The 24,951-nt window shown below is 39.5% G+C and overlaps 1 protein-coding gene across 1 annotated transcript; it reads left to right on the top strand.

Moving 5' to 3' along the window:
• Window positions 1–5,830: 5,830 nt before the first annotated feature.
• Window positions 5,831–23,838, top strand: BRI3BP (BRI3 binding protein). The gene is made up of 3 exons (XM_075176886.1): window positions 5,831–6,124; window positions 14,325–14,427; window positions 15,761–23,838. The coding sequence occupies exons 1-3, from the start codon at window positions 5,936–5,938 to the stop codon at window positions 16,177–16,179; spliced, it is 711 nt and encodes a 236-aa protein (XP_075032987.1). The 5' UTR covers window positions 5,831–5,935; the 3' UTR covers window positions 16,180–23,838.
• The last annotated feature ends 1,113 nt before the right edge of the window (window positions 23,839–24,951 follow it).

Raw genomic sequence — 24,951 nt, 5'->3', positions numbered from 1 at the left:
GTGTTAATTAAGCTTGATGCATAGACCCTTATGTTTGCTTTGCAAGCTTGCGGTTTGTAAGTTTACTCACAAGAATGGACACACAATTTGGATTGATGAACTGAATTATAGGAAATACTTAGATTTTGCATTTGACTATTGTTTGATTTAGACAATATTGCACTATTATTTTATAAATTTTGTTGATCATGTTTGGATTCCACTGTTGAACGAATTTTCATGGAGAGAACTGGATCAACTGATTGGATATAAGTATTGTTATTTGCTTTATGTCACATCTCCTTTGAACACACTCTGACACAGATTGAAGGAAGAAAGTTGGCACTTTACACCTCTTACACACTTTTTTGGTATTTGACAATTTACTTGTGTATAGTTAATGTAAGATAGGTTTTAGCTGCTTTCACCAGTGAAGCGCTTTACAGAACCTTTCCTCAATAAATATATATAAATACACACACCATGACAGAAAAGGGAACTTTCAAGTAAGTGTCTGCCGCAAAATCTGTATTACATGTAACATGTGCGAAATAGTTTAACTCGGAGGCCCTGTGTGCGGCAGAGTTCTGTGAACAACACCTGACCTTATCTGTGACCGCAGTTCATCATCATCATCACCATTTATTTATACAGCACCACTGATTCCGCAGCGCTGAACAGAGAACTCATTCACATCAGTCCCTGCCCCATTGGAGCTTACAGTCTAAATTCCCTATCATACACACACAGACAGAGAAAGAGAAACTAGGGTCAATTTTTAATAGCAGCCAATTAACCTACTAGTATGTTTTTGGGGTGTGGGAGGAAACCACGTAAACACAGGGAGAACATACAAACTCTACACAGGTAAGGCCATGGTCGGGAATTGAACTCATGATCCCAGAGCTGTGAGGCAGAAGTGCTAACCACTTAGCCACCGTGCTGCAGTTGTGAAGGTACGAGCTTGACTTTGTCCCCTGACAACATCCATAGCTGAATTCACACGGTTAATATCTCCCCATGAGGTAGGTGATTCTTCCAGTTCTATTCCTGCACCATACCTTTCTGCTTCACCGCTGGTACTCCCAATTTCATGGGTGTTCCAGGTGGAATCCACCTTAACGCAATCAGTTGCAGAATCTGCTGAGGGTTTGGCTAGGGCCTGCCTCTTGTAAATGGGAAACCAATTCAATAGTAGACCCACCAATGCCCGATTCACTAGGACCACTAGTATCCCAGTGCAGGGTGGGGTTTCGCTTAAAGATGCCACAGACAAGAAATGTGACTTCTTGCTGTGCTCTGCTTATGAAGCAGCTGGTAGCATTTTTTGACCAGGTATGTCCACGGCCCAAGTAAACAAAGGCCATTCAGGCCTAGGCCAAACAATTAGGAAAGAACCTGAGTGAGGACAGCCCAAGGGCTGAGTTACTGGTATTAACAGATCACATCAGAGAAGCATCTGATTTTCTGGGCCAGGCATTCTTGGATGCTATGTCTGTCACATCCAAGCTATCAGCGCTTATTATTGCAGCTAGGTGCTCTTTGTGGGTTCGCTCTTTGTCCACAGATGCGTACTCCAAACAAACCTTATTCCAGTTCCTCCCCTGGGAGTCTACTCCAACCTCTTTCTAGTTCCAAAACGAGATGAATCCTTCAGGCCCATCCTCAACTGAAATACCCTCAATAAACAGGTACGTGTTCTTGGCTTCAGGATGGAGTCACTTTGGTGTGTCTTTTCAGACATGGAACCAAGAGAGATCATGCTTATCTTCACATCCCCATATGGCAGGGACATCAGTGCCTCCTCCGCTTTGTGGTACGGGACGCCCATTACCAGTTCAGGGCGTAACCCTTTGGCCTAGATACCACCCCAAGGGTTTTCACCAAGGTGATGGCAGTTATGGTGGGCCTACTACATTACCAAGGAGTCACAGTTATTCCTTACCTGACCCGCCATCTACAATTCACAATGTGCTTCCTAGAAGCACACGGATGGATCATCAACTTGCCAAAGTCCTCCTTGATACCAGCTCAAAGGATGCGCTTTTTAGGTCTTGACTTCAACACCAGATGTCAGAGGGTGTTCCTCCAGTCCAAGACCAGGGACCTCCTGACGAGACGACAGGTCTCCCTCCTTCGATGTATGAAGCTGCATGTACACCATGGTCTTGGCTTTCGAGGCGGTACCCTTTGCACAATTCCACTCACAAATGTTCCAGAGGGAACTACTACACAAGTTGTCAAAATCCCACCTTCATCTGGACAAACAGATGATCAAGTTGTCGGTAGCTGTGCGCCAGTCTCTCGCGTAGTGGCTGAACTGGTCACATCTTTCCGTGGTGGCCTACCTAAACCATCAAGCTGGCACGCGCAGCACCATGGCCATGAAACAGACATCCAATATAATGATGTCACGTTCCAGTGATCTCAGCCATCTTCATCCCAGGAGTGGAAAACTGGAAGGCTGACTATCTCAGTCGCAACAAGGTCCATCTAGGAAAATGGGCACTGCACAGGGAAGAGTTCGACCTCCTAGTTCAGCGTTGGGACCGACCAGACATCGACCTTGTAGCGTCCCATCTGAACTTCAAAATTCCTCTGTTCTGCACGAAATCATGTGATCCTGAAACAGGATTCGTGGATGCCATGGTGATTCCATTGTAGTTTCACCTGGTCTACCTGTTTAAGTGAAGCAGGAACGGATGGCGGCCATTCTGGTGGCCCCAGATTGGCGGCGTAGAGCCTGGTACTTGGATCTTCTCAGGATGGCTGTCTGTCATCCGTTCTGACTACATAGTCGTCCCGACCTACTTGTGCAAGTCCCTCTTCGCTGTCACTTGTTAGACTGGCTGGCTTTGACAGCATGGCTGTTGAGACCTTGATTCTCCAGGCTTGTGGATTCCCCCCTTCAGTGATGAAAACCATGGTTAGGGCCAGGAAACCTTTAAACCTTTTTCTGCTGCAAATTATTATCGGGTTTGGAAGGTTTATGTTCTCTGGTGTGAGGGGCGCCATTTCCACACTTCCTGATTCAATCTATCCAGGTAGCTCACCTTTCTGCGGGCAGGTCTGAACAAAGGCCTGCGCATATCCTCTTTGAAACTATAGGTTTCAGCGCTGTCAGTCTTCTTCCAGTGCAAGTTAGCGATTTTGCCTTAGGTTCACACTTTCTGCAGGGGGTGCTTCATGTCGAACACCCGTTTGTTCACCCCGGTTGTGACATGGAATTTTTATCTGGTTGTTAAGGCTTGGGTCAAAGAACCATTTGAACCGTTGGAATCTGTGAATCTGAAAGGTGGTTTTCTTACTGGATGTGTCCTCTGCACGCAGGGTGTCTTGAGTTGGGGGCGTTGAGTTGTGCTGACCCCTTTTCTGATTTTTAATCTGGACCAGGTTGTGCTTCACACCAAGCCCTCGTTTGTTCCAAAACGTGTTTCCTGTTTCCATTTGAACCAGGAGATTGTGGTACCAATTTTCTCCCCTAGATAGATCACTTCAACTATCAGATTGGCATATGTTCAGTTGGCTAGACCAGTTCCAAGGGGCTTGATGGCTCATTCCTCCAGGTCTGTTGGTGCTCCCTGGGCGGCACGTCACAGAACTTCGGTCGAACCGTTGTGCTGGGCTGCCACGTGGTCGTCTGTCCACATTTTTGTGAAATTCTACAGATTGCAGATCTTTGCATCTCAGGATGCTAGCGTTGGCTGCAAGGTTTTGCGTGCAGCCATTTCAGAGCAATCCCCTCCTTAGGGGCAGCTTTGGAATGTCCCAAATGTTTCACAGTATTCCCCAATAGAGCGACTGAGAAAATAGGAATTTTGAACTCGCCTTAAATCCCTCTTAGTCTATTGATGGTTACTGCGCGCCCACCCTTGCTCTGTATGCTATGTTGCCTGATTGTTGTATATGGTTGACTTTCTTTAGCCCTGATTTGGCTTTGTTATGCATAAACTGAATACTCCTTCCTGTGGGAGGAGTATGGTAGGGGTGGAGCTACACTCACAGTTTTAGTATTAAAGTGCCTTGACTCCGGGACCACCTACTATACACCAATGATTTGCAGTGTCCCCCAATGAACTAAGAGAAAGGGATTTTACGGTGAGTACAAACATTCTATTATTGGAACCTGCATACACAGTAACATACCATAGAATCTATGGTATGTTACTGTGCTTACAGATTGCACTACACCATCTATGGCATAGATGGTGTAGTGCAATCTGTAAGCACAGTAACATACCATAGATAGTGTAGTGCAATCTGTAAGCATAGTAACATACCATAGATTGCATATTGGAACCAGCATGTACAGTAACATAACATAGAAAGTATAGTGGAATCTGTATGCACAGTAACAGCCATGAGCATGCTGGTGCTTATAGTACTATAAGCACCAGGATGTCCAAAATGTTAATGGCAGCCTGGGCTTCCTAGGGACCTGTAGTGCACCAGGGACAATATAGTGTTTTTACCATTAAATAGTTTATATTACTTCACACCCACCACCCAGAGGTGTGGGAAGAGCCATAGTGGTTTAAGCACTTTCTTTCTTTTTTTTTTTTTTGCGGACCCCATCTCCTTCGAGAGTCCAGCCCTGTGCTGACCAGCCTGGGATTGGTTGTCATTATGGCAGGGGGAACCCACGCTGCGGGTTACCCTGCTATCGTGCCACCAGCCCTGCTGGCAAAACCCAGAGCAGGTACTAGTAAAATTGTAAAACCAAACTTTTTGTGTCCCATTCTGCAGCGGGGGGTGTTTGTTTGTTTTTTAAATGTATTGTTTTGTTTTTTACTATGTTATTTACTGTATTGTACTGGTGCTGATGATATTGCCGTTTGAATGTTGACATTTTGACTGTGGACTTTACTACCTGTCGACAGTCTCAATGTCACCATTTTAACCACGTAGATACACTGAACCTGTTGACATTTCAGACTGTCAACATTTTGGTGTCAACAGTCTGACTGTCGACAGGTTCAGCGTTGACAGATCATACCCAACTCCCCCAACCCCTATAAATGATCTGCCCATTATTTTATTTAACTTTATATCACAGATGATTTTCTGAAATGCTAGGCTGCCCCCAAATTAACTGCTATTTCCCAAAAACACCTCTGCATCATCCTGCATGCAGCACCCACTCCTGGCAGTTACAAAAGCTCTGATTGTTAGGACCATGGGACAGTCTCCTCTGAGCAGGACTGTCCCACCTAAACTGAGAGAGTTGGGGGCAGGGGCCTAACTTCCCCATAGCAAAATTTGGGGAGGGCAGCAAAGCTGATCCTCCAGAGTTCCCTGCACTGCTCTTCTATACATGTGCAGTGTCCAGCGGTTGTGCAGTGAAGCCCCCTTGGGCTTTCAGTTCCACAGTTGAAAGCCCAAATGGTGTTTCATTTTGCATGCTCAGAAAAGCTGTTCGGGGATCTCAGCAACAGATGGACTGATACTACTAGTACCCATCGTCTGACCTCCAAGTCCCATAACCACAGTAGTTACAGACTGTACAAGAAGTCAATTCCATGTCACAAAAGTCGGGACACCCCTGTTGTATATTATGTAAAATCAGCATATCTATACATTTATATTACTGTAAAGAAGCATTTTTAAATAATACTAAGGTTACTGATTATAGTGGTGAATTTGGTGACTGAGAACACAGGACAAGAGCATCTGTGAAGAACAGACTATTTATTTTCTGCATTACGAATTGCCATTAAACTTCAGCTATGGAGAAGATTTAACAATTTGATGTGGGGAATTTTGCGATTGGTAGGCCATGAAAATCTCCTATGTTGGTTGTCTGGGTGTTGTAGTAAGCGAATCTTGTATTTAGGAAGGGGCTGTTCTTCCGGTGTTGGGAGGAGACGGGAGGAGACGGAAGGTTGGGCTCATACATTGTATCACAGAGCTGTAGCTGGAAGACGTTTGCTGCCATCTGGGCCATATCTGCTGGGACATGGATTGTGTGAGCCCAAAGCTGCTCTGGTTTTTCACGCTGCTGCTGGTATCTGGGGCGCTGTGTGCTCAGGCTACCAGGAATCGGGGACATGAAAAGCAGAACAACTCCTTCCGCAAAGCAGCCACCGGTTTCTACCAGACCATGAGTAATACATTCGGCGAGGACAACGTGAGAGCGGTGCAGAAGGTGGGATATGAATCTGCCTCTGAGGAGGGAAGGGTAGTTCTTGTGTAAAGCATATATCTTAAATTATTTACATTGGGATGCATCATTCAAATCATGCATATTGCAAAGACACATGCATTTAAAGAACAGATGAACAGCCCATGCCCCCTATTTAACTAAATGATGACCATTTTCTCTATATTAGGTGAAGTGCTCATCGTTTTATGGATTATGTGAGTGCACACCCTGCATGGTTTAGTTGGCTTGATAATCATCTTTATGCAATACATAGCAATTGTGGAATTGCATGTTGTAATGCCTACAGGACTTTATTCATAGTCTATGTAAACCGCTTATTTGAACTTTTGCAGCCATTTGTAATTATTGTGTACATTATCACTACAAATCATAATACATTGCACAAATATTAGTCTAAAATACGCAAGTGATGCTAATATACTATAGTATATAATATCTATAAATAATGAGCTCCTGTGCTATCAGTCCAGGGTTTGCTAGACAAATATTTGTATTATAAAGAATAACATATAGTCTACTTCAGTGTTGGCTAACCTGTGACACTCCAGCTGTTGTGAAACTACAAGTCCCAGCATGCTTTGCCAATATATATAGCAGCTTATTGCTGGAAGGGTATGCTGGGACTTGTAGTTTCACAACACCTGGAGTGTCACAGGTTAGTCAACACTGGTCTACTTTAACACTGTTATGGCTGTTAAACCTGTACAAAAGCCTAGTTGTTAAAATTCCCAGTGACTTGTAATATCTTTTTAATTCACACTTGTGGGTTCTCTCTCATATAAAATACATGTCAATGAACCTAGTTTCCTTTGAGGAAGTTAATGGCCACGCTAGTTTCTGAGCACTGGGCTGCAACTGCTCTTGTAATAAAATTAAAGTTGCAACGTCCTGTAGGTCGCATCCTGAGGTTTGTGTAACTCTACTGCCATATGGGGAAGGCATCTTCAATTACTCCACGAAAGATTACCCAAAGTGTTGATGGGGAAGGGCTTTTGTTAACGAATTTCAATCTGTGGGGTAGATTAAGTTTTGCGCAAGGTGTCACGATGTGTCTCTGGAACAGTCAGCAGAGAGACATCACGTCTGAGTTTTACAGAATTTCTGCTAATTTTTCCTCGTGTCCCATAAAGGTACGAAGAAAAATGAGCGCTGAGTATGCGCATGTGAACATCAAGGAAATGTTCCACGGCACGTAGCGCTGGTTTAACTCTGCCCCATAGTTGGTCACTGCCATTGTGTATCCGTATATTGTGGGTCTGTGTATCTGTCAATCTCTGTCAGCATGGGTCAGTGGATTAAATGATGTATTATAAGGATTAATGTATACTCTGCTGTAAAGTATTACACATTTTAGAAGTCACCTCAGAGTTTCATGTCCTGTATAAAAACACTCTGCATATGCTAACAACTCCTCAGTAACCTCTAATATCCTTAATAGACAACATTGCATAGGAGCCATCACTGTGGGTACTTGAGCACTCTCAACATTTGTGACCCCAACCATTTCTATGCATAACATATTTGAGTCATATGGGTAGGTGTGCTCTCGTCCTGCTTACCCTCTCACCCTCCCCCAATCCTTTTTAAAGTTGGTGTGGCCGGTTAGTAACTGGCGTGCAGTGCTAGAAAGTGCTAAGTCCCTGTGCTGGGATAAAATGAATTGATTTATGAGGCAATATGCCATGTTGGAGGAAGCTTGTAACTTTTCTAAAGAAATTCCCCTATACTAATTAGGCCTTTTGACTTGCTGTTTGGTTTCTTATCTCTCTAAGGCACTGGATGCAAGTAAGATAGGAAATGTCCGAATACCAAGTGATTTGGGAAATCAGATTGATGTAAATTGTTATTAATCTCCCCGTGTTTGCATGGGTTTCCTCCGGGTGCTCCGGTTTTCTCCCACACTCCAAAAACATACTGGTAGGTTAATTGGCTGCTTCCAAATTGACCCTAGTCTATGTCTGTGTGTGTGTGTGTGTGTTAGGGAACTTAGACTGTAAGCCCCAATTGGGCAGGGACTGATGTGAGTTCTCTGTACAGCGCTGTGGAATTAGTGGCGCTAATCCAAGATTAGAGCATATATTACACAAGTTAACCCATGCATGATACTCATGCATTCTAGTCAAATCAAGCTACTTAAGGTCTTAAAAAGGTTCTTGTCATGCATTTGGGCCTAGCCCAGGCCTCCTCAGGGAAGAGCGTTACTTCCCGTCGCAAGCGCCCTTTTTAATGTGTGTTCATGAGGTAAAATTACCTCCCAAAAATGAGTTTGAGCCCTCAACTCGTAAATTTAGCCTTTACTACTCCTCCCACGGGGGGAAAGGGGGATGATGGAAGTTAACTGACTTCACTATTATTATTTTTTTGTCAAATAATGTTGGTATACCAAATTTCAGGTCAATTGGATGAGCCCTTTCTGAGAAAATAGTTTTTTCCACACACTAACACACGCCGCTAGGCTTTTACTTTTATATATAGAGAACGTTAAGAATTTAGTAGGTCAGTGTATAACTCCGCCCAGCAGGTGGCGCTGCAGCTTGTTTTTTTTTTTTTCCCACACACAGACTAACACACGCCGCTAGGCTTTTATATTATAGATCCTAATGGTAAACATTGAATGTAATATCTCAGATGTTGTAGAGCCAGCTAAGGGCTATCCCCTGCCAACATGTGTGTCGGAAAGAGTAGATAACAAACTACATTTTTATTATTTAAGGGTTTATTCTATTTGTAACTTCTGGAGATCACTATTACCTCAAACTAGTATGTAACCGTCCTTGTAAGGACTACTTGAGCTAATAAAACAGCACTGCTTCAAGATCCTGTTTCGACGCCTATTTACCTGCTGTAGTTCCTGTGACCTACAGATTAGACATGGGGTGGGGAATCTTTTCATGTTGGATTGCCACATTAATTTAGCTGTAATCAAATAAGGCTGCATTCAAGAAACTTCACTTTTAAATATATCTAATTGTACATTCCTTTGTAAAAAAAACTACTATGTACTTACTATTCTAAAGGTAACTAATTTTTTAATCACATTGTGTCTGCATTTTGTTGGAAAGCATTTGGATATTTGGGCACAGCATGGAGGTGAATTTATCCATATTTCAATTGGATCTTTCTTAGCATCAAATAATGACTTCAGACTGTCATCTACTGAGAGCCCAATCAATTCCATCTGTAGTTCTTTAGGTGCCTTGGTGACCTCAACTAGGTGCGGATGAAATGCTAATTTGAGTGTGATGTCATGATTCTTAAAGTCGTCAGTTAACCTTTCATTGTATTCTCCAATTAATAAGTCTATAACAGCTACATATTCTTCAAATGATTTGCATATATCAACCTGCTCATCAATGGTCTCTAACTGGTTAAAATGTTCACCCAAAATTTCCTTTTGAAAAAGTGTTTTGAATAAAGATTTTTTTTTATTTTTTTTTTAAATGCCTTTTTTTTTTTTTTTATGCGATAGAGATAGACTTAGTTTTAGCTTGCGAAGAGTTATTCAGGTCATTTTGATTTAACATGATATCGCACAGAACTGCAGCATTCATATAGAAATCTTCTTTCAATAATTCCCATTGCAGATTCTGTTCTTCATAAAATGTAACTATCCATTTACTGTTTCGGTGTTGGCTTCCAAATGATCATGCGCACAAAGTGCAAAATTAAGAGTAATTTTTGCCAGTCAGGCGGGGACGTGATCAGACATTTTAGAGTTGCATTAGAACTAAATCATGAGTGTAGCAGGAGTTAAGTTAGCCCTTATGGCTTTATAATATTCTAATTGTGGTGGTCAATCTGGGTGGATTATTTTGTTGAAAGTTATTTTACTGTTTAGTAATTTAAATGCGTTAATTTTAATTATAAAATTAATTTTAAAAGACGAACAAAAACGTATTAATATAAAAGCATTTGTTATGTAAAATTTGGATTCAGTCAAAAGGCTGCACTGAAGGACCTAGAAGGTTGCATGTGGCTTTAAGGCCGCAGGTTTCCCACCAATGGATTAGACCAAAATTAATCTGTTTTCCAGCTGTTCTGTGTTTGGGACCCATCATCTAGTACCAATGCTCTGCCTGCTACCATGTAGCTCTGGCAGGTGTCATAGGCCAGGGGGAATCATCCGCAGCAAACCTGATCTAATGGAAAATGTCATGTGCACAGCAAGGAAGTGTAGTAGCGACAAGAGATACCAAGAAGGAAGCGGTTCTAGGTGCCGTTGAAGGAGCCTAGTGGTGGCAGCAGGCCCCTCCTACTACGTTTAGAGGGGCGGAATTGGGATAAAGAAAGGAGTTGGTGGCAAGGCAAGCCCAGCTGGGCCCCAGCAAGCACAGACAGGGTGGCATAGGAAGTCCATCCTGTCACAGTTGGCTCTTATGCAACATTGTATGCCCTGCCTAAAAATAACATGACTGACTTGTTCTTTAATGCATCTGTTGCCTTGTTATCTTTTTATTATTATTTGCAGAGTTACTGTTTTCTTAGCAAGTATCTGCAAAGAGTTTCGTTATTTATGTAATCACCTTGCTTATAGAATTCATAAAATCTTCTTTGTGCTGCCGTGACATTAGATTCTATAGAGGTGCCAAGTATTTCAATGACTTCTTTGAGTTTCTGGCTGTCTCCTATAATACTTGCTGCAGCTTGTTTCTTTAGGGATTTCTCTGCTTAAAGGAGCATTGCCATGAAACCAATGAGGTGGCTTTTTTTTTTTTTTTTTTTTTTAAACAAACCGATCACTGTGCTGGGCTATAAGAAAAACCTTGGTAATTGCCATTTTTCCTTGGTTTGTTTCTTCAGGCTGCTGTTGATGATTTATCCTATTTCAGGGTCTAACAGTTATGTGACTACCATGGCAACCAATGTCACATTATATAGTGAGAAGAAAGGTTTTTGAATGCCCCTCTGATGTAAAATCCACCCCTCCCCCTCCATCTCCCCTCTACTGCCATCATATGGTGTGTGTCTGTCTGTCTGTCTGGCAACCTTACTTGTCTGCCCTCCAAAGGAATTTTAGAAAAGGAGATAATGATTTGTAGAAGGACAGCTAAGAAAAATGACTTGCCTAAAAGGTACTTGTTATCTAATGGAAAAGGCTATGTGGGAATGCTGCTGTAAATGAATAAAGCTAGGTACACACTATAGGTTTTTCACCCAATCATTGTGCCAATCACACAATAAACGACTGTTGGGTCGAATTCCGCATTAGTGTGTGCGCTCCAACGATCATGTTTTATCGTGCCAAATTACATTATATCGTTGATTTTATAACTGGACTAAAATTCTCTGTAAATGATGAAACGATGTTGGGCAAATTCTGAAATGTGCTTGCACTCATGACCAGCAGTGTAGGCAAATCTCCATAGAATTTAGAGTCACAATCTTTTTAGCAGATGCTTATGACAGATGAAAAGCACAGATCTGAAGGTAAATCGTGCAAGTGTGGACGCATGAATCGGCATTGGTGAAATCTTTAAAGATATCGCATTGGGAGAAGTTTACTATAGTGTGTACCTACCTTAACTCAGTTGGTCTGTAGTGATTTGTATCTTTTGTAATTTTCGACTATTATTTTTGTTTAGGTCAGTGGGGCTAAAATCATGTTCATCCAGAGGACAACCATTGCTTGGCAATGTATTTTATTGGTTTCGCTTGTATTTTGATGCAGATATATCCTCAAATGTTTTCCAGTTTGTCTCTCTTAGCTGGTCCAACCAGCCTTTGCTGATGCACTGTCGATTGAGCTACTATTTTGACAATTACATGTGAAGTGCTTCTTTCTGCAAAATAAAATATTATGTTAGTAACTATGTAATTTTACAATAAGATAGTTTGGAATATACCATTAGTACCAATTGCTTCTATTTTTTACTGCACTTCTAATTTAAGTAATGCATGAAAGCCATAAAGGTTTGCCTAACACAACTTCAAATATTTGTATAGTAATTAAGTGCCCATGTTGGGGATAGTTTTTTTCCTGGCCTGTCATCTCTGTCAAATTGTTAATTTGTGTACAGTTTAAAGTGTGTGTCACTTAACTTAGAATTAAGACATTTACATACAGCTACGATGTATTTGCAATATATTAATCTAATATTCATTAACACAAAGGTTGTGTGGAATATTTATGGACAGTTCTGCCATCACTAAACAAACCATTACACTGTATTAAGCACTTATCAGACATGCTCTCAAGAATAGATGCACAACCTGCTGCATGAGGGCCGCATGAGGCACGTAAAGTAATTTTTTGCACTTTTTAGGAAACAGGACAGAATTTCCGAGTAGTATTTCTGTCTTGTGCTCGTCTTGTCCTGCATTGCACCTCTCTCAGGGATTTGTAACAGTCTGGCAGCCATTCAGAATGAATTGGCTACACTTCAGTTTGCTGTCATACCTTCATTGGTCTTGTGAGTGTGACATGATCAATGTCTTAATTTGTTAGACCACCACAGGATGGATAATTAGAGTGAGGACTGAGTGCATGTATGTGCTACAAGTGAGGGGTGGGGGAACAAATGTGTGACATGACGACGCCCCCTATGTGGAATAGCTACACCCTCTTCAGCACACACACTTCTGTTGCATGGGGATTTTCACAATGTTGAGAGTTATGACTTAACTGCAGAGAAGTTCCTCTTTTCTTGTGTGAAATTAATTTTTAAGAAAGTTAACATGTTTGTGGCCACATCAAATGAGTACACTCTCCCAATGTGACCCTCAGACCAAAAACTCTTGTGTATCCAGTGTGGTGGGATCCCAGAATCTGTGTTTGGGGGTCCCGTGTGACCAAAGTGCAATGCATTCTTTTAAACGGCTCACTGGCACATGGGATCTCAAGTGGAAAAGAAAAGACAATTTGGACCTCGATATAAGGGAAGAATTTGCTTTTAAGAACACCAGAAATAATCTTCGTAGCATAATAGGTTGCAACTTGTTCAGTCACACCCACGTGACATGAAGAGTATCGTGCACTCACTGATTAGGAGGAGAAAACTTGTCTTTTTAGCTACTTTTACCCCTCTATGTTGTCATTTTTATTAGGGTTTTTTTTCACTTGTTCTTAGGGGGAATTCAATTCCCCCTGGAGTAGCGCCGCGTTAAAGCTATTACCGTTATTACTGTACATCACCCTTAATTGCACTAATAAATGAAAACAATACATTTAATTAAAGAAAGAAGCCTATCTGTAATAATATATCAGCAGGAATTTTAAACGAGTGTTTCCAGCAATAACAAACAAAACTGACAATAAAGCAAAAAGGAGCACAGATGCAGTGAACTACAAGTTAAAGTTGCTTAACACAAAAAAATTACTAAAACTTCACAAATGTTTGTTCAAATGTTTTGTGAACATCTTAATGCTAATATGTGATCTGTTGGTGGGGTGAATATTTTTTCTGTGCATACCTTTGAATGTCATTGTAGTGGGCTTCTCTGAGAGACTAAGACCAACATCCTACAATGTACTTCAAATCACATGACCTTATTTCTATCAGGACAGATAAGCCGCTTAGTTGTGTGGTAAACGTATCTGCACGTGTATGTTGTCAACAACTCACTGGTAGTAAGATGGGTTTTGTGACCATTTTGTATTGGGCTGATTGACCCACCAGATTTGTTGCAGTTTCTAGTCATATGCAGATTGGGCTGATCAGGGAGCTTTTGCATGTATGACTGGTTGTTACAAATGCCTTTGCACACTGTGTTAACTTTATTGACAAGACTAAATTGAGTGACATTTTGAAGGTGCTGTAATCCCTCCCAAGGTATTTTCACCTCTAAAATATTGCCAGATTAAAGGCTCCTACTGAGATCAAGTCAATGTCAAAACAATACTCTGTAGTGCTGCTAATTCTATAACTACCAGTCTGTAATGGCTGCCTGAAATATCAATACGCTGCGAGATTGTTGAGACACTTATACATGCTTTCCTCTGTGTCTTATTTTTCTGTGTGTTGCTGGAGTCAATAGCAGTTTCAGAGGCTGCTGTGGCTATAGTTACGCCCTTGATCAACCTGTATTTTCAGTTTGGTGATTTAACTGAAGCGGTTAGGGAAACAATGAGTAAAGCCATCATAGTATTACATCGTCGAGCACAGACCTTGCTTGTCCATTTTAGAAATGTGAACCTGCATAATTTTTAGTGATGTACTAATTGCATGTTGATTTATTTTAATAGTTCTTTTCACGACTGACAGAGAGGTTTGTGTATGGAGTAGATGTCTTGGTGGACACACTATGGAGAATATGGACCGACCTCTTGGATGTACTTGGAATGGATGGTGAGTAGTTTTTCCACAGAATCTCTTCTTAGAAACACCATTCGTATGCACTAGATAAGGTTGCATAGTGAGGTAGTGAATATTTCTGAAAATGGCTTTCTTCCTGAGTCTAATAAATAAGTCAGTAACTGACCGAAGGCAAGTTCAATAGTTGGTAGCTTATATGGATGCAAAAAAGTAATATACACATTCTGAATTTATCTTACATGGATTCAGTCATAGAAAATACACTATTAAATATATTATAATGGCCTGTCATCATTGTTACAAAAATAAGGCCTACCTTGTCTGCGCAGAGCCTGTAGACCACAATATCAATTATTTATTGACAATAGAGAGATCTGTTATTTCACAGCACATTGAAAAATGACAAGACGTTGAGGCTGAGGGAGAAAAGCTTTCCAGGATTACATTCACCACTGAGCATGTAATTTATTCAAGCCATAAAACAGTAAAAAATAAGGGCCACTCTTAACAGAAAAAAACTTCCTGTCCAAGTGGCCTAATGGGTGGGGGAGGGTGTGGGGTTCAATTTGGCGCAAGGTGCCGCAATGTCTCCAGAACAGTCCGCAGAGATACATCATGGCACAGTTTTTACTCCTATCTCTCTGCTCATGTTCCCTTGCGTCCCATAGAGATGTAAGGAGGAAACTAGTAGAGATCTTGTATCGTATTAGCCAGCAATGTGCGCAGCCAGTCGATGTCCGGCGGCATCTCACTACTTATTGAATTACCCCCAAGCGTTGTTGCATGGATAATACATGCTCAATATTGTTCTGTTACCAGTATGTAGGCTCTGAGCCAAGTTTGGGCTTTGTGACTGCCTCTCTTTTGCCTATTGTCATTTTTTTATTTTTAGAAATGTGCCAAATAGGAGGGGTTCCTGTTCTGGGAGCTCCACGATATTTGAAGCATGGAGGCCTAGCATGCATTTAATTTGAATGCAACCTCTGCCGCACACACTGCATATGGGTTCACCCTGGCTTAATAGTAGAATAAAGTAGAACCATTAAAACACCCATTGAGATCTCCGAAGCAGTGAACTATAGCAGATGCATTTTGGCTCACATCTATTTTGTATGAATTAAATGTTTAGACCTTTTCCTTCCTATAAACAGTTTAAGCACACATATAAATGATGCACAGTTTTTATATTGTCTCTTTTATAATAAGATTATTACTGTTGCATTGCTGTAGCATACTGTAACAGCTAAAACCAACAATGATTTTATTTATTACAAGCTTTTTTTTTATTTTGCTTATTGTAAATCTAAAAAGTTGCTGAGTCTCTTATTTGTAATGTTTTCAATTTTCATTTTGTGTTTTTTTTTAGCATCCAACCTCACTCACTACTTTAATCCAGCAGCCGTCGCCAGTAACCCCACCAGGGCCCTTATGCTGGTGGTAGCTGTTCTGCTGGCCTATTGGTTTGCTTCTCTCTTCCTGGGATTTTTCTTCTACATATTACATGTTGTCTTTGGACGGTTCTTCTGGCTGGCGCGAGTCTCCCTCTTTGCGCTGTCTTGTGTTTATATCCTGCAGAAGTATGAAGGAGAACCGGAACATGCGATGCTGCCTCTTTGTTTTGTGGTAGCAATCTATTTCATGACCGGGCCTGTCGGCCTTTACTGGAGGAGAAATAGCAGCAACAACCTGGAAGAGAAGATCGACCACTTAGACAATCAAATAAGGCTACTAAATATTCGTCTTACGAGAGTCATAGAAAGTCTGGATAGAGCCAGTGACCAGTAATACCCATTTACTCAACAGTCTACACCAGCTCCCTGTTAGCACATAAAGCACTCTTGTTCTTAAACCAGATCTTTGTTTATCTGTAATGTAATTGGATTAAGGAATGATTTGTAGCGGAAAAACACCTAATGTCATGTAAATGCAATAGGCCAAAACAAATCCCTATTTTAACAACTTCAAAGTTCAGATTTTACAGTCAACTTTTTTTTTGTTATTTCTGGTATTAAATCAATACCTACATTATTAGGTTTTCTTTCCAAGATTTTCATAATCTCTGAATTTTTTTTTGTATTCTTCTGGAATATCTCAATCCGCCCATACACAAGCAAATATTATTTAGCTGCATATATGTGATCTAGTTGGTGCTGTCTGCCAATGGCAGAGCAGAGTCATTGGTCAACTGGGTTCTTTGCCAGTGCCATCTGCAGCTGATCAGTCCCATTCAGATGTTGATTAGAACTGCAGGTTGTTTTAGGGCAACCAAACTGTGCCCAAATACTTAGGTATGGGCAGCTTAATGCACAACTACACCCAAAACTAAAATTGTAGTTTTGAGCTCCATTCTTACCTTTGAACCTTCTGAATGGTCTGAGCAGGTGATCCTCTAGGGGGCAGCAGTTTGAGAAAAGTCTTTATCAGGCAGCAGAGATGATCACCTGCTTGAACCATTAAGAGACAGTGCAGGACCAATCAGATCAGAGGATTGGGGCAGCGGGCAGGTAGACAATGTTTTGGTATTTTATTTACCTCACCCTATCTGCACCCAAAAGTACGTTTTCAGTTTTAGGTGATGTTTTATTGCTGCCAAATTCTTTTCTTTGTTCCTTGAGTGGAATACCAGTAACCTCAAGGGACTGTCAGGTGACTTCCCCCTCTTCCCATTTCTGGATGCATTTTCATTCCTGACAGGAATAAAATAAATATTTTATGAGTGTATATCTTATGTGCGTCAGTCAAAGCAGCTCACTGCCTAAAAGTATCTTTCATCTGCCAGCAATATCATGCTGTACAGCTTCTATTACGGATGTGTGTGTGTATGTAGATATAGATATAAACACACATATAATGCGGTTTAATGTTTTTCAATATGAAGTATTTGTTTTGTTTTTAGACGTTATAATTGGTTTCCTACTTGTGTTCAGTGCTTTCTACACAGTAATGTGGGTTACATAGATTACATATTTAGTATTTAAGTATAGTATACAAACAATTATATGTGCTGTAACTACTGTGGTTTATGTTGTGCCACTCTTTGTAAAATTGCAGGTTTTATTAGAAAAGTTTATACTGAATTTTTAATATAATTGATGTTTTAGGATGTGTAGTGATATTAGTGGGAATATTAGCAGCTGGATGTTACCACGCTGTTGCTGCTTATGTCTTTCTCAGGGTTTGATGAGCAGCAATAAACTAGTCATATTTAACGCTTTTATCCTGTCTACATTGAGATGAAGAAATTGTTTGTTTTGTTTTTTTCAGATAATTTTTTGTTTCCCTGTGAAAACCCGAACTGATTAAGCCATTTCATTTTTACGTGCAAGTTCGAGGGATCTTCCAGACGAGCAATTTTGAATAAAGTACTTGGGGGTAGATTTATCAAACCCTCTACAAATTAAAAATAGAAGTGTTGCCCATAGCAACCAAACAGATTCTACCTATCGTTTATCTAGTACAGTCTAGAAAAGATTGGTTGCTATGGGCAACACCTCAGATTTCCTTTTTAGAAAGTCTGATAAATCTATCCCTTGGTCATGTTCCAGATTAAATGAAAGCATGTAAACTGTGGACAAAATAGTCATCCATTGATCCATTTAATATGCTGCCCACACAGACAGAAAATGAAGTAGATCTCTTCATGATTTCTCTCTTTTGGTAACACTTTACAGGGATCAATCAATACATGGCTGAATCTTACCAGTGATACACTTGCATTGCATTCCATTTAGTATTTTATCGGCAGTTTACTTGTGATGCAAGTCTGGATGAGCCTTTAGACAGGGATCACACTGGTATTGTACAGAAACAAGACACATTAACAAATAGCCAATAACCAGGGATTGTTCAATGGTTGTAATCACTAGGACAGTTGTGGCATCGTTCATACTAAATGTCGCTTGGTGCATTTTCCTAAGGTACAAATCGCCAGTGTGAATAGAAATCATAATGATATTATACACTTTTCAGAAGTCATGTTGTCTCATCAGCTCATTGTAAATGGTATGTGGTGCAATCATATCTTAGTGTCTGTAGTGATATGCTGGTAATGTTTGGTTCTGCAATCTAAAAAGGTATATACTCCTTAATTAGTAGGTTATCACTGCACATGATTGCACAAATAAGCAGGTGTCTAACAAGACCAACAAAAATTCAAAATGAATTGTAGTGAGATGTATTATGTAAAATAACCTGTTTTCATTACCAATTACAGGTTTCATTGAATGTGTTTTCCAGTACTGTGGGTTAGATTGAAATTATTATACATTGGTCAGCATCTATCAATTGGTTAGTAGCATAGTATGTGTCCAGCATAAGTATTGTTCTCTAGGAAATATCTTTTTTTTTTTTAAATCTTGGTTACAGCCATCTCGTGGTAGTGTGTATTCAACAGTAAAGTACTTGTTGACAAACTACAATTCAGTAGTTAACCCTGAAACTGAAGTCATTGACCTCAAAAAGTATTTCTGCACTGGTTCATGTATTACAATATTTATCTACTGTTTAGAAATGCTACCTGTGACATTCAGCCTAAATGTCTTCTGAAGGGTTTCATGTGTTTGTGCAAATCATTCTCCATGGACCTCAAACTTGGTTCAGGCCACAAATACGTGGTCCACTGCACATTAAGGGACATATTTATTAATCAATGCATTTTTGACACAATCCTTTTAATTCCTTATCGCAATAATAAGGAATGAAAGATTGTGAGCATTCATTAATTGTTCTCCCGGAACAGCAGTCATGATAAACGACTGTCCCGACAAACGCCTTCAGATGTCAGAGCTTGTTAATCACGAAAAGAAGCAGTCCCCATAGAAACCTATGCTATGGCGTACAATAACAGTGGGACTGCAGCAGATTTATCTCTAATATCTGCTGAGATCCCCTAGTTATAAATAGAGGGGATACTTAAAATTGCAGAGGTCGATATTAGGAGCTTGTTAAATTGGCCTCTAAGTCTGTTGATAACTCTATTGTTAAACTATGAAGATAAAGTTAGAGGTGTTATGATAGATTGGGATTTAAATGATGAAGTCACTATTTACTTTGATGTAATAAATGCACTGTTTGTTTAAGATGTAACCAGTGCCTAAACACAGGTGAGGCAGCCAATTTGTTGGCTGAGTTTCTATTCTTGAAACTGCAGCCTACTAACTTACCAGTAGTTGGTGACCTCCCTGTCTTGTGCCTCAGTGATGTCACAGTGATGTCACTAGCTTCTAGGGGATTGATTGGCTGCATTCTCTTGTATACTGGCTCATCTCACAAAATGGCCATCTCCACTGCATATAGGCAATGGGTACATTTTCTGTAACCTCAGGGAAATTAAGTTTTATGGTAATATTGTCTCATGTTTGTTATATTTCATGTTAAATATTTGACATGCATTTTATGTAGATGGAAGTTTTAGGTATTCATATTTTAAGCATGAGGTATTGTTTGTCTAAGCTCTCTAGTCAGTAGACATCCTCACAATTACACACAAACGTTTTGGATGGTTGTGCGGTGTTTATCATAACTTGAGGAATCTAGGATTTAAACTAAATAACACCAGGAAACCTGTTGAGCCCTATTCCAAGCGCTGTCCACATGGACAACTATGAAATACGTAGCACAGGAGTATCTGAGAAAATGGGGTCTGCGTAATCTTCTTGCTGTGTACTTTGATTGTGTGGACAGTAAGCATGGCATTTAAATTAATATGCCTTGTCATCTGTATTTAGCTGGGGATATAATCACATTGAATAATATTTGAAACGCAGTACCTCTCTGTGGTTGAACCCCTATGTAGGTTAGTACAAGGAGAATGAGACCGTATCTGTGATTAGGCTAGCGCCTTGTGTAGTGTGAGCATATGGGAAAAGCTATTTTCTGGCACAGGTGGTTAAGGAGTTGGCAGAAACCAAAAAGTCTGTCATAGTCTACATTATATTAGAGTTCCAAGCTCTGCAAGTGAGTAATTATTTTCTTACAACCCCTGGTGAATCATTGTTTTAGGCACCTCCAATTTGAGTAAGTATTGATGAACTGTATGGATTTCCTGAAAGCAACCTTGTCTAAGCAATACACTACAGTGACTTCATACTAAAATTCAATCAATTTAGTGATTAGGTTTGTTTGTGTGTTTTGTTATATAGGTGGTGTTTTTAACAGTTGCTCTTTTATAAGAATACATTATTGAATAGATTATGAATTGGCAAGGCCTTTAAAATGCCTTTGCAAAATATTCACTCGGTGTAAGTGAATGCAAGTGACCTTCATCGCTTTTACCTTCTAAAGTGTGGCTGTTTTTAGTATATTTAGGATACATTCGCATAAATATGTAAAAAAAATAAAAAATCTCCCATAAAATTCAGAGTATGCTTTTAAAGTATTTTTAGGAGTGACATTGTTGCCTCAGTCATGTTGTAATTTTCTGTAGTGTGCAATGGGATTTGTTTCATTTTCAGATGTGTTTTGTCAGAGGCAAAAACTTTCATACTGTGCTAATCTGGTTACCTTGCTTGCCTATATGGTATGATATGGGCGCCACTTGGGTGTCCAGTTCACTAGTTTAAACCCACGTAAAACATGTAGCATTGTATTTAGTTTAAATACATAGAACAGGCCTACATCGCTGAAACATGAGGGCAAATATGCCTCATATCTCAGTGATGCCATTAGTCCCTTGTGAATTAATAGATTGAATATAGTTTCAGCCCATAAAATGGTTGCTTTGAACGTGTATAGACGACAGGTACACCAATTCTTGCGCTACCGTTCACCTGCGGTTGAATGTTCTAATTATTCTTCATATATAATATCTTAGATGTGCTGTTGTTCTTTTATATGTATTGTGTTTTTACTTTTCAAAATTACATATATTGTTTTAAGTAACTTTTTTGACAGCAGGAAGCTGTGTAAATGGCTTAAGTAGATGGCAGAAAAAGTGCTTAAATGTTAAAGTATTTTGCTTGTAGAAGACTACATGAATATGTAATGGCAGATTCCTTAGCAATTACCCAGATGTTTGTTTTTATGTACTCAGGCTCCCTCTAGTGGCTTGTGAAGGCCATTGTTTTATATGTATATCCTTTCATGTACAACATGCAGATACTAAGTGGGTATGGAAGCTAGAATTATATGTAATTTACCCATTCTGTGCATTGTGAGAAATGGTATAACTTTTTAAGATTAAATGCTATGTAGTATGAGAGTTGTAAATCTACATGGGTGACCTCATTTCAGTATTTATTTCAGGATGTTCTCCAACCAAATTAACAATGACCCTCATCCCTGTTTTGTTCCATCTCCTGCCTCCCTAAAACGTGTCACATGCCATATATAATAACACATTATAGTGTGAAGTTCCATTATACTGTGTAATTGCATATGACACATTACTGTGTATTAGAAATGCAGCTGTTCAGACCCTGTCAAACTACTTGTCAGTGTTGGAATTGCTGGCCAGGTAAATATGTAAAAATAATATTTCCACTCTGGGAATACAGGGTCTGAGGATAGCAGACATTTGACTGGAGAATACTTTTAAATTGTGCTACCTTGGACGTTTGTGTGATAAGTAAACACACAGCATTACATACATTCTTCAAATAAAAAAAGACAATATATTAGCCTTTGTAAAATCGTACAGTTTAAATGTTAAACTCTAAACCAGTGTTGGCTAACCTGTGACACTCCAGGTGTTGTGAAACAACAAGTCCCAGCATGCTTTGCCAATATATAGCAGCTTATTGCTGGAAGGGTATGCTGGGACTTGTAGTTTTACAACACCTGGATTGTCACAGGTTAGCCAACACTGCTCTAAACCATCTCCGCTGATTCCAGAACCAGCGAACAACAGACACTCTTGCATATGATTTCTACTGATCGGGATTACATATACTACATGCTCTAGAAAAGTGATTACTTTATTGTGCCTTTTAATATTTAAACATGTTCTTTTGCTTTATTTCTTAGTTAAGCAATACAACAAATCGTATTAGTGTGCAGTTTTTTTTAGCTATAATCCATTTATATTGTAAGTATTTGTCTAATTGGTTAAACACATGCTGTTTTAGGAAATATTTTTAATATTATGTCAAAGTATCTGCTGTATCGCCCATTCCCAAACACGGCTCCTAAAAATCGCCTGTCTATACGCCTATAGTTAGGATTGGACTCTAATAGAGTTCTAGTTTTGCAGTTGCATTGGCCTTGGGGTATGGGTGTATTAAATGGAACAGTCCTGCAAAAGGGGACAGTTATTACTACTAAATAAGGATTCTGATTAACTATTTGGGGAGAGCGTAGGCTGATGTTAGTGGAGGGGTATATAAATACTGGTGTTTAATGCTTTCACCAACAGTTTTAGTCTGAGTTTTATGAACTCTTGCATTCCAAGGAAAATCTACATTTAAGCCAATATATATAATGATATGGATTTATCTATTATCATTTTAAAGTGAAATGCCTTTTGTGTTGACCACATGCATCTCCCAAAGATGGCGGTGTCTTTGTTTAGCAGAAATATTACAGCTGTCTATATATTAAAGAGAAATGTTTCTTTTGATAAATAGTGAAGAAGTGCAGCACTTATTTACGTGATATATCATAGAACTATTTTACTGCCAAAGACGAGTGTCTCTAGTCCTGTACATAATACTCAAGAATACTTTGTGGTGATAGGGCACTGTATACGTTATCATCTTACAACAGACATATACATATCACATGTGTGATACTGAAGAAATTAAGCAACAGCAAAGGGTTCAAGTAATAGAATGCTGTATATGTTGAGATTTAAAAGCTGCTGCTGTTTAGTTGGCTTGTTTTGCTTAAGCCAGATAATCCTAGCAGCCTGTAATGATGATGATGTAGACTTTCATACATACCTGCACCTCCCTAAAACCTCATAACCTCTAAATAAGGCTGACTCAACCTCTGACGTTACAGTTGTTGAGGTAGGACAAAATCTTAGACATATTAATGGCATTGGTATAAAGTATACTTGTGTAGAGAACAGATGACCAAATTGCTCACCTACATCTACATTTCTGGAATTCAAGTTTTGCTGTTAGACAGTCATTATAGATTTTGTTCTATAAATTCATGGATAATCTGACTGTATTTACTACCTATGTACTGTGGCTGCAAAATTCAACGTATGTGTAGTTACTTATGGTTCATAAAAGTATTTGACAAAGTATTGGCAATTTCTTGCATGCACATTGTTTGAAACAGTGTTCTTTTTCTACATATATTTGATGTAATTACAGGCTTTTGGTGTAATCCTTGGGTAAAGTACTAGACTTATTGCTGTATGAATATGGTACACCAGAAATCAAGTTTAAGGGGAATATTTCCCATTCATTACTTTTTATCCATAAATCAACTTGCTGTAGTGGAATATTTTGCAATCAAAAGATGGTCTTAATAAATGACTTATGTGGAATCCAAGAATGTTTGTTTGTTTGTTTTATTTATGTAAGTGCACACTTAAGGATAGTATTTTATACCATACAAAGAACTAAATCCATCTTGTTTTATATTTATTCACACTTGTGGCCACCATTTTTTACCATTCCATAGCGTTTACAGAGTCAAGATCTTTTCAGATGATGGTTATTACCAATAAAGAGCACAGATCTGAAGGTAAATCATGTGTGTACACATGAATCAGCATGCTGATCGGGTCTTTCAGTTGGTAAAATCGTTAAAGATATGGCATTTGGAGACATTTTCTGTAGTGTAGTACCTAGCTTTACTACAGTCTTTATTTGCCAATAGCTACTGTGGCAAGAGCCCGCTACTGCTGAAGCACACGCGAACAACTTCTTCTTTTTATGCAGCTTTATTGTCGGGATGGTTAAAATGTTTTTGACACCATATGAATTTCACAGCAATTCTTGGAGACCCTAAACGCTAGCTAGACATAGACCAGCTCTCTCAAGACCAGCCAGCTTCCCCAGCGTTGGTCTCAGTGAACAAATGACACAATCAAGCTTTTATACATGATACTCCTCCCCCAGCCTTAGCTTGATGGGCAGGTGACACACCCACCTTCTCTTTAAAAGGAAACGCCCATCACTGGCTCTGTTTGCTTTAACAGACACACCCTGTCTGTTTGTTGAGAGGAAGGAGCTTTCAAATAATGTAAGTTAACCAAACTTTAAAATACACATACGTTTTTACCTTGTTTAACCTCAATCTAGGTGCATAACTGCACCAATGTTGTATTCTGCTTGTATGCTTTCTCTGCATCTTGTCAGATAAATGCCTCCCTTTGTTACACTACATGATTTTATCTACATTAATTACTATTGAAAGATAGTATTTACATAACATGGATTTGAGTGTATACAATAATCATGCTGGAGAGGGGGATGTTACCACCTTGTCCTAGATTTAAGCTGTATATTTAATTTTTATACTTTTATAAGAATAATTATTTTTTTTTTTTTGTCCAGCTGCACTAAACCATCTCCACGTTCTTCAATCTTAGATCTTCATACAAGTCTAAAGGTTTATTTTGTGCCCGTCCAAACTCTTATTCAAATATAGTCTAAACCTGCC

This window comes from Mixophyes fleayi, chromosome 1, assembly GCF_038048845.1.
Source record: "Mixophyes fleayi isolate aMixFle1 chromosome 1, aMixFle1.hap1, whole genome shotgun sequence".
Classification (NCBI taxonomy): domain Eukaryota; kingdom Metazoa; phylum Chordata; class Amphibia; order Anura; family Limnodynastidae; genus Mixophyes; species Mixophyes fleayi.
The sequence above is the reverse complement of the archived record's forward strand: the minus strand, read 5'-3'. Positions and strand labels throughout refer to the sequence as shown.

Excerpts from the sequence above, each read along its gene's own strand:
- BRI3BP (XM_075176886.1), top strand. The coding sequence starts at position 5,936 with ATGGATTGTGTGAGCCCAAAGCTGCTCTGGTTTTTCACGCTGCTGCTG. Across the intron at positions 6,125-14,324 it reads ACGTGAGAGCGGTGCAGAAG|TTCTTTTCACGACTGACAGA; the intron begins GTGGGATATGAA and ends TTATTTTAATAG. Across the intron at positions 14,428-15,760 it reads GGATGTACTTGGAATGGATG|CATCCAACCTCACTCACTAC; the intron begins GTGAGTAGTTTT and ends GTTTTTTTTTAG.